At 46.9% G+C, this 11,002-nt stretch overlaps 1 protein-coding gene across 1 annotated transcript; it reads left to right on the top strand.

Moving 5' to 3' along the window:
• The first annotated feature begins 6,693 nt into the window (after positions 1-6,693).
• Positions 6,694-8,114, top strand: LOC135396572 (adiponectin receptor protein 1-like). The gene has a single exon (XM_064627615.1). The coding sequence runs from the start codon at positions 6,767-6,769 to the stop codon at positions 8,003-8,005; it is 1,239 nt and encodes a 412-aa protein (XP_064483685.1). The 5' UTR covers positions 6,694-6,766; the 3' UTR covers positions 8,006-8,114.
• The last annotated feature ends 2,888 nt before the right edge of the window (positions 8,115-11,002 follow it).

Below are 11,002 nucleotides of genomic sequence, written 5' to 3'. Positions count from 1 at the left end.
TTGCACAAACTGTGAATGGCGACAAGGCTCAAAATGAGTAGCAGCTGTGACGAACACAGAACTGTTCTGTGACAAACTAGCCCAGCGTCCGGGGTCAACTATAGAGTCACTAGGGTCGAGGATGCATAGAACAGTGTGTACTATCCTGACCTTTTCTCTTTTTTTTTTATCAGTTTGAAGTCGAAAACTACACTCTTAAAAATGAACTTCACCTCATAGCACGCTCCTAGCCAACCATTATCTCGAATGATATCGTTATCTGCCCTGATTTGTTGAAAACGGGGGGCGTACGCCATTTCTGTGACACTTGTGCTGTTCATAATTGTCACAGAAAAGGCGTACGCCCCGTGTTTTCAACAAATCAGGGCAGATAACGATATGATTCGAGATAATGGTTGGCTAGGAGCGTGCTATGCGGTGAAGTTCATTTTTAAGAGTGTAGGTGTGGAAGAAGGGGGACAAAGGAAGAAGGAAACGGGAAAAACCGCAAGGCCGCCACATGGGCCTTGGAAAAATCGGAGTTTATCGGATAAATCCGATTTTTCGCAAAAAAAAAAACATCCGAGGAAGTTTATCGGAGCTTGTCGGATAAAGGAAGCCGAAAAGTCGGATGTCGTCGCACGCAGGTTTGAGCGTTCCCTACAAGGCTATTTCTTGTCGCGTTGTACTAATTTCTTGATCTGGCTTTAGACCACTTATGGCACAATAGGCTCCTGCGTTGGCAGTGCTGTGTCGGGTTTCGTGTTTCTGCAAAAAAATATCAAAGTTGACTCAAAGCGCCGAAAAGCACCATATTCACTGCAACTTTGCGGACGATGTAAAAAACGGATAAGATTGAGCTTTATGCCGTTTAATTTGTCGTTCATGGGGCTATCGAATGATGCATAATTTGTGGCTTTACTCTGTCAGGAACGTAAGCGATACCTCTAAGTCGCGCCATACCGCCGGAAAAATGACGAGTTTCGGAAGCCTATATCTAAGAAACCCCACCAAAAACATCATCGAAAATTTTACATGTTGTAGGTAGTTCCTTAGACTATGCGCAGAAGAAAAATCAAAATTCGAACTTGATCGGTAGGCGCACTCTGAATTTTTTGGCAGCCCTATACGTGGAGCGCATTCAAGTGGTGCGTCTCCCGCCTGAGGCAAAATCCAATTTTCCAAATGGACTTTCAACTCCTGTCTTCACAGGAAAAGTAATTGCTATCCTTTGAAACCGTTCTGAGCGTTTGCGTTAATAACAGTGTTGTTCTCGTTGAATGTAGATTGTGGAGCAACCAAATGTGCTCACATTTTTTTGCGGTATGTCACACATGCATTGCAAGTGCTGGGAGCCCGTGAAGAACAGAATGCTTTAGAATACCTTTGCTTCTTTATACGCCGTATGTTTGTCCACGGTGACCATATCGAAACATATTTACAGTACACAGAATAAAAACAACTTGACAGCGAAGAAGACAAGGTAATGAAGGTAAGAAGGTAGCGTAATGCGCAGCATTCCGGGTGGATGAGAGTGCTCGTGTCATGAACATGCTTTGGGCTGTTGCAGGAGCCACTTTCCTTAATGTTGCTTTTGATGGGAGGTTCTTGTCAGATTTTCTTGATAGACTCTTCTCACGTTACATGCTAACACGCTGCAATCCTGGCAGTTATTCCTGGATGTTCCTGGCACGGCAACAACGAAACCGGCCTCCAGTTTACGGCCTGTCTTTCTGCCGATTTCTTCACGTATTTCGGAGTGTTTCTGCCGTGCATATGCCTCCACCGACTTCCTTCTTGGCTTAAGCGCTGTGACGTTAATGGCTTCAGATGATATGTACTCATTGATTTCTTCGACCACGTCGGGCTGGCGTTGCACAAACGGCTCACCCTGTGAGCTTCCTTCAAATGTGGGCGACATTGCTGCGTGCTGTGATTCAGCCACCTTTGCTGTGAAGTACTTGAAGTAACTTCTGCACAGCTGGGTCGTTTCTGTTATGCCTTGATCCGCTGGAATCACGTTCTTTATGGCAGCTACGCCGATCTCCGAAGCAAAGTGAAAGTCATTTGTCCGAAGCATATTTTTCTTGTGTATGAGGCGGTAGTCAGCGCAATACACACGGTCAGCGCTGTACAACGAAGAGGCCATTGAGGTATAGGTGTGATGCCAGGACGACACAGTATAATGCAGATGTCTTCACACACTCTGTATAAGGGCACTCCGTGCATTTCTGTAGTCGAGGATGATGCGAAACTTTGCGCAAGGTGTCTTCCGGGAGTTAATCCGATTAGGAATTTCCCATGGTCGCAGCATGTCGAACCGAAGAACATATTGGACAGCGGCGTCAGTCGGGCTGTTTCGGCAAGGTTCACAAAAGACACCATGAATTAGCCTTGAGATACTTCCCTCAGTGCGATGTACGCCGTCCGAGGTCATGGGGCTGTAGGAAAGGAAATGTTTTGAAGAATGATGTCACTGCGTCTCTCCTGACATAATGTGTACAGTAAATATGCTTGTTTATAATCACCCTGAACAGATATACCTCTTACAAAGATGTAAAAGCATTCTGTTATTCACGGGCTCCCAGCGCACTTGCAAATGCATGTGTGACATCACGCAAATAAATGCGGGCACATCTGGTTGCTCCACAATCTACATTCAGCGACTACAACATGAACATAAACGCTCAGAACGGCTTAAAACGATAGCAATTACTTTTCTTGTGAAGACAGAAGTTGAAAGTCTCTTTGGAAAATTCGATTTTGCAAGACGCGGGACACGGTGCCACCACTTCAATGCGCTCCGCGGATAGGGCCGGCAAAAAAATTCACAGTGCGCCTACCGATCAAGTCCGAATTCTGATTTTTCTTCTGTGTATAGTCTAAGAGACTACCTACGACATATAAAATTTTGAAGCAAGTTTTTGGTGGGGTTTTTCAGATACAGGCTTCCGAAATTCGTCATTTTTCGGAGGTATGGTGCTACTCAAAGAGGTATCGCTTACGCTCCTGATAGAGTAGAGCAACAAATTGTATATAATTCGATAGCCCCATGAATGACAAATTAAACGACATAAAGCTCAATCTTATTCGTTTTGTGCATCGTCCGCAAAGTTGCAGTGAATATGGCTTTTCGGGACTCTGAGTCAACTTTGATATTTTTTTGCAGACAAACAAAAATCGACACAGCACTGCCAACGCAGGAGTCTATTGTGACCTAAGTGGTCTAAAGCCAGATCAAGAAATTACTACAATGCGACAAAAAATAGCCTTGTAGGGAACGCTCAAACCTGCGCGCGACGACATCGTCTTATGAGAGACATTTTTTTTCCTCCTCTCCTATTTCCCGAACCGCGCAGCGCAGAGAATTCGGAAAGAGTTTATTTCTCCTAACTCACCAATGGCTTCAACATATATTTTTTTCCCGTTCATTCGAGACATCAAGTGTACCGGATTGTTCGATTTGAAATGGAACTAGCCAACTACTAAAACAACGTTAGACTGACTGATTTGCGAGGAAACAACGTTTCATTTTTGCCATTACTTCGTACTCGTTTCATTTTCTGATGGTTTTCTTTGTTTCTCGTATATCAAAGAGTGATATTAAACGGTAGGAACAACTTATTTATTTACACATGGTAAACAAGACTTTCGTGCACGAGACTGCACTTCTTCAGGTTACAAAAATGTAAACATGGTACAGCCTGTACCATGTTTACATTTTTGTAACCTGAAGAAGTGCAGTCTCGTGCACGAAAGTCTTGTTTACCATGTGTAAATAAATAAGTTGTTCCTACCGTTTAATATCACTCTTTGATTTACTCACCACCGGCAACTTGACATCGCCTATTTTTTCTGCCTTCGTATCTTCTCGTATATCCCACGGCGGGCAATGAGCACGGCGTCACAAAAATCCTAGGACCACGAACTGCAAGAAGCTTTAGAAAGGGACTGTTAATAACGGCATTCCTTTCGAAGCGAAAAGAGATTCTGTATATTTCGTGTCTTAGGAGCTTCCGCAAATTCGAGATCCCTGCTCGTCTCGGAATCAAAATGGTGGAGGTGACGTGTCTCAGTTTAATTCGCAAACGCATACAGACAAGGATTGCTTCGAATATTAACTCGACATGAACGCAATGAATGTGTTTCCAAGCAGGTCGATGGAAAGGCATTGTCAGCGTCATGTCGTTGGCTTCGGTCAACATCGAGCCGACATTGCCAACTTCAACATGATATCGGTCGCAAGTCGGCAGTGTCGGCTAGATGTGGCGTTTTTCCGCCAACATCGAGCCGACATTGCCAACTTCTGTCGTATATCGGTCACAAATTGGCAGTGTCGGGGATATGTTGGGTCGACATGCCCAACTTGCATGCCGACATCGGGCCGATGTCGCGTGCTGTCTGGAAGGGAAACTACACAAATCTATACACTTTGAAACGGAATGGATGAAAACATCACCACAAAACTTGGCACCAAAAGCAACAGTGTGTCCGCGTGCGAAACCTCAAGGCATAAAAAACAAAGAGTGTCACAAAGTGTCAAAGATCAGTGTCAAAGTGTCGTGATCTCATTCTCTACCCAACAACACAGCGATCGCAGTTGTCGCAATGATAACGAATGTATCGCCTTTTGTAAGGTTATGGAACACATTGTGTCTAAACATATTAATGGGTTTCTAGAAAGAGACCACTTGTCAACGAATTCGCAACATGGTTTTGTGTTACTCTGAGACACAGCTGATCGAGAGAGCGCATGATTTTGCTGCACGATTACGTCGAGAAGGGCAGGTGCACGTCATTGTTCCGGGTTTTTCAAGTAACTCTCCAAAAGATAAAAAGGTTACACGGTTAGGAGATTTTACAACAATACTTTGTGCATCAGTGTGCACTCGTTCAGGTGCAGTCATCAGGACATGAAAGGTACAAAGAAACAAATGTGGTAGCGACTTTCCAAATTGTCCCAACGAGGCTTCTTATTCCAATCGTTAATCAACCAGAGGGTACTATAGGCAAAAGCTGAGAATAGTACCTACCTCATGAATCGCATCTAGGTATACATGAAGGCTCGCCAGTATATAAAGGGCCCAAAGTGCCTAGGTCACGCACTGTGAACATTTTAACTGTGTGGTGCGGAGATGACGCTGTATTTTTCTTCCATCCTTTCGCACAGCAGTGACGGGTTATGTACGTCTATTCTTTTTGTTGTCCCGCGTATCCATACTTTCGTTTTCGCCACCGTCCAACTTATTCACGGGCTTGGAGCCCTTTCAAGCTGCATAATGCAGCTTTTTGCTCCAAGTGCCGCCATACTGTATATCAGTGAAATAAAGCTTTTGATATTGATTTGATTTGATTGATATATCTGTATCCATATGATTATTGACCACACCCTACTTCGGCCGTGGTCGGTAGTATATAAATAAACGTATCGAACGAATAGATCCGGCGATAGATACCTCAAAGTACGTGCTCGCTTCGCAGATTTTTGACTTTTATGAATGACTTTTAACCATGCAACCTCGCCCGAGAACCGGAAAGTTTCAAAGCTGCTCTCGTCACGTTTTTAGTAACAAACCCATGAACGGAATAAAAACATATTTTTGCCACCGCGAAACAAGTGTGTCTATGGGCCACAGCCACTATGAGCGGTACTTGTGTAATCCAGGAATTACTCGACCTTATCGTCCACTGATCGATTGGAGCCGTTTTCGAAAAGACTACCAATGCGCACAACTTGGAACGTCGGTCACGACAGCTCCATAGGGATGATTTGGTAGAAAAGAGGCCCTCTATACAATGGGACAGAAGCCATTACAAGGTCACGTCTATTGATTGATTCGGGTAGCTGTGAACCCGCATCGTCTCGTACGCGCCAAATTGATTCTTGCGGGCGGCCACCCTAACCTTCTTTTTGTTAACCAGACGAAAAAAAAAAAAGAGACTTCCCTATACATCATATGGGGTTTTCTGTATCCCCCCACTCGAGTGCTAAAAAGAATTATTGTGCCGTCAGGATACTATTATCGTGTCACAGGGGAACAAAAAAAAAACCAAAACAAGTGCTCCATTTCTTGACACGATTAAATGCGGTAGGTTTACACGGTGGTTATGACATTTCTGTATAGAATGGGAGGGTTCCGGTTCTGGGTGAACATTCCCGATCAAATCGGCTTGTCCCGCTGTCCGTGCACCGGCCGCGGTGGCTTGGCGGTGCTAATAAACCCACGTTCACATTCACCAGCCACTGTGCATTATGTGGTTAAAAAAACAGACGACTAAACAGACATTTCCAGCTAAACTTGCGTCCCAGTACATCTCTACACATATATTTGTAGACTTTATATGACGTATCTGTATGTTTGCTAGGAAGCCCCCCCCCCCCCCCCCCCTCCAACTTTTTTTTTTCTTCTTCTTCTTTTCCGCTCCGATGGATAGCTGATACTGTTAGCCCCTTTTCGATCGTCTCTAAAGACGGTGCATTTTGCAGGTGACTACCGCCGCATGGGGGCTGCACCGCTGCATCGATCCGAACAATGCGGTCCGACGTCGAGGATGACGTAACGCGCACGCGCATCAAATGGCCGGCCGCGTGCCTTCGGCGATGTGGCCCCGCGGGCGCCTTCAACAACGCGGGGCCGGTAGACTTCACCCTATAGGTAATGCCGGAAATCTCTGCTTTCTTCCGCCAATGTGGGTCACGCACGCGCTTTCACTCGCCCTCGCGACGGTTTCCCGTGTACGGAAGGACTGCTTTCTAGTCTGGATGCGAGCATGGTAGCAGTTTAACATGTACATCAGCGGTGCCGAAGATGCTCCCATGGATGGAGTCGCGCCTTCCTTCCTGCCTTTCACCGCCGACCATGTGAGCGGTGAAACTGGAGAAGAACACGGCGCCTTGCTGGCCCCGACGGCCGGTGTCGCCGAGGTGATGCGGGACACCGACTCCGAGACGAGCGACTCCAGCATGATGGCCGATTGGACACCAGGCAACCGCAAGGGAGGCATGGTGGTCGTGCCTTTCAGCGAGCGTGACCTCGGATCCCGCGGCGAGGCGGCAGCCAACCGACGGAGGTCCAGCAAAGCGGGCAACGAGCTCGAAGAGAAGCCATTTGGAAACCACGTACGACTCAGGCAGCGGCGAGTGGAACTTGGCAGTGAGCTGCAGCCCGAGCGCACGGGGCGCTCCGAGTGGTGTGTTTGCGATTTCAGTGCGTTGCCCAAATGGTTGCAGGACAATGACTACCTTCTGCAGGGCCACCGGCCACCGATGCCTTCGTTCAGGGCCTGTGTCCTCTCTGTGTTCCGTATCCACACGGAAACGGGAAACATCTGGTCGCACCTGCTCGGCTCCATCGCCTTCGCCACAACCGGAGGTCTGTTCCTGTGGCGGCATAGTTTAGCGCCGCCCGAACAGGCTGTCTTCGCCGCTTTCTTCTTCTGCGTGTTCCTCTGCTTTTTCACGTCCACTATGTACCACACCATGCACTGCCATTCGGAGCACGTAGGAAAACTTTTCTCGCGCCTTGACTACTGCGGCATAGTGAGCATTGTGGCTGGCTGCTTTACGCCCTGGATCCACTTTCTGTTTTGGTGCGAACCGCGGACAAAGCTCTTCTACCTTCTACTTGGCTACGTGCTTTGCGTGGTCACTATCAACCTGACCATGTGGGAAAAGTTCGGCCGGCCCCACTTCCGGCTCTTGCGTGCCACTGTTTTCACGGGACTCGCTTTCAGCTGCTCCGTACTTCCGGGTACGCACTTCGTGGCCGTCTACGGGCTCTACACGGCTTTCGTGGAGCTGGCATTCGGATGGCTGCTCGCCATGTCCCTGGTAGCGCTCGTTGGTGTAGCGCTGTATGCCCTGCGTGTGCCTGAACGCTATTTTCCCGGCCGGTGCGATATCCTCTTCCACAGTCACCAGTTCTTCCACCTTGCAGTCATCGTGGGAGCCTTTATCCACCTGCGGTGTCTCTGCCTGATGGCCCTCTACAGACTTGGCGATACGGGAAGTCAATGTCGCCTCTGATCTGCTGTGATAAAACGCCGACGACGAAGGGGTTTCCCGGCTTGCTCGGTCAAGTGACTCGCGTTCAGCCTGTTCGAGCTGAAGGGTATGTTAGCCGCAACAAATTCATGACGCGTATGTGTGAAGGAAGTGCTCTTTCAATGTTTTATTATACAGGAACACTTTCTTCTTCTTCTTTTTGTTTTCTTTGAAGGATGCGTTTTCTGTTGTTATTTGCAACATGATGGGTATATTGCATTTCCAACCGCTCTGCAGAATGCTAGGTCTGTCGGTTTGCAGAGAAAGCAGGGACTGTGTAACATGGAACCCTGTTTTGCTCAGCATGTCACAACACAGATATATCATTCAGCATAACGACATTGGCCGACAGGCGAGGTACAAGGTCCCTTTCTTCAAAAACGTTTTCACCCAACTGTAAATGCTAATAACTCATAGCGCGTTTTTGACACTATTATATCCTCGAATTGGCTGAAAATGTGCACCTTTTTGTGATAACTTCCAGGTATATGGCAGATGAAGCGCTATCACATATATTCGCGTCACACGGTACCGCTGAAACGCCTCGTGACTACTAAACGATGACGTCATTTAGTGGAACCAGACGTCAACTGCGATCACGCGCCGCCAGGGAGCTTTCCTGTCCTTGCTTGAGCATCGATCACGTGACAAGGACTGAAAGACAAATCACTCGCTATGCGTTGAAACAGCGTGCATATTCATGCTTTTTCAACGTGCAGTGTCGCTCTCATATCTGAACGAATGGCGAACACTCTTTTGTGATATTTGTCACAAAAATGAAGCCTTTTTCCTGTTGCCTTTCTGTTTTCAGATACGAAAAGAAGTACGCTATGACTGAGCCCAATGATACAGCTATCGGTTCTGAACTGAGGAGCCTTTTTTGTGGTAACGTAATTAATGTATTTTCACAAAACGTCGCTTTCAGTTTTTGGACGTGTTAACTTCTTTAGTTTCTTCTTTGTACGACGCTGTGTCCGCCACGCAAGGTATTTCCGCGGTGCTGTGTGGTGACGACATTCTCCGATTCCCAAATGGTCGTTTTAACGACAAACACATTTTTTTGGACCTTGTCACTCACCAGCCCATGAGCACATATAGACCCAGGGATATTCCGAGTATTCTATGGCGGTATTTTGGAGGGGTGTTAGGGGTGCTGGGAAAATCCCTGTCATGCCCACTTTCATTCATGTTATGATGGTGCGACGACAAAGTATGCGGCCAAGCCAATCAGAAAGCGGCACAATGTCCACGTAGTATACGAAGTGAATGGCCGAAAATTGATACTTGGAGTGATTCTGGCACGTATTCTAAAAGCTCAAGTCCGCCGGACAACATGGTGCATATAGCCGTGGACGAACGCCGCTTCTGATTGGTCAGTTTGGCGTGCGCAATCGTCATGGTGATTGGTTAAGAATTTGTATTGTCCGTCAACGACAGCTTTTTAGGCACGATGGGAAGACGCCATATTGCTCTCACACAGCACAAGTATGACGTCACATCCACCGGCGCAAATCACACACACACGAGTGTCCTTCATATTCTGGGGCAACCAAGTTAGTCACGTGGTCTGCCGCTATGTTTGGTGATATGCCGTCTTTCTTGTTTGGAAAACCAATTACTTTATTTTGAAAGTCAAAGGACGGCTTCAGGAGTCTCTCCCTACGTGTTCGGAAACCCGGAGGCAAATGAGAATTGTATCGGTTGGGGTGTTCTGTTTTTAGGGTGTACTGTAGTCAATGACCTTCCGATGACGGCTTCAAACGCCTTCAGCTCAACTGACATCGAGCGATCATTCCCAGTTTTACGCATCTAATCTATTTTGCATACTTTTATAAATCGCCGCGCTGTTTTCCCTAGGCATGACCGACAGTCTTGCAATATGCAGCGCTCACCTTCATTCTAAAGCAATAGACTCGCTAGGCCTACACTGGTGCTATGCCGGACACGTTTTTTGGCGGGTTATACACCACATTCATACGGGTGCCTCCGCAAAACAGCTCGGAGGTCTCAGGCCTCAAAACCCTTCGAGCTGTTTGTAAGTGACAAGGGTCGAGGCACTTATTCCATGCTTTGAGTAGTTTATCTGCCCTTATAGTGGAAGACAAACTATATTTATCGAGTGTTCATCCTGCTGTTCCATTCTCTGTTGTGTCCTTTCACGTGTAACAACTTTGGAGCTATTCTGGTTGGTGGATAGTTCCAGAGTGGCCGGGGTACTCCTAGTGCGAGTTACATCAATAGTAACTCGTTCACAATATGTAGAAGATGTTGGGATTTTATTTTTATGAACCAATCGAGGAGTGGGAGGGGGAGAAACCTAATACTTCAAAATTTTTATTCGTTTGCATGCCAGTTGGCAATCAGTAGACGAGATAAGGCAGACGATGCGGAGTAGGCAACTATACTTAACAGACGACTTACAGAACGACACCTAGCGGCCGACAACAAAAACACCGAATAATAGACGATTGCTCTTTCAGGTAATCGAAATTGCGGAATCCCTCAAGTTCATCTCATAATAATCGCTGCAGAGGTGCTGTGTGTGAAACAACCCCGTTTTCGTGAGACCCTCTGATCGAAGTCTGCATCCCCAAGGAACCGTTTCGAACGGGGATAAATCGATCCATATAGCTTTCAGTTACGAAGGCCGCAACGCCTAACAACTTTTTTAAAGTCCTTATATTGCCCGGAAATATAAATCATGAGCTGGAACGGACGTATGAACGACGTACCGCCGGCGCAATTTCCAGACAGGGAAGTGTGCCTGCTTCTTACCTTCCCCCGGGGTCTCGGAAAAGTGTAAATGCAGCAATTACTCCCCACCAAAATCAATCTCAGCGTCGATAGTGTAGATTACGTGTGACGCAACAGGTTCGCTACACGACATTGGCGTCAGACAAAGAAGATAGAATCGTTCAGTAGAAATTGGCCGGTTTGCGGGTTTCATAGTTTTCCCCACAGCCGTTTAAAGGGTAGCTT

Source organism: Ornithodoros turicata, chromosome 1 (assembly GCF_037126465.1).
Source record: "Ornithodoros turicata isolate Travis chromosome 1, ASM3712646v1, whole genome shotgun sequence".
NCBI lineage: Eukaryota > Metazoa > Arthropoda > Arachnida > Ixodida > Argasidae > Ornithodoros > Ornithodoros turicata.
This window is presented reverse-complemented; position numbering and strand designations above follow the sequence as displayed.

Bases quoted from the DNA above. Each gene is read 5' to 3' on its own strand.
- LOC135396572 (XM_064627615.1), top strand. From the start codon at position 6,767: ATGTACATCAGCGGTGCCGAAGATGCTCCCATGGATGGAGTCGCGCCT.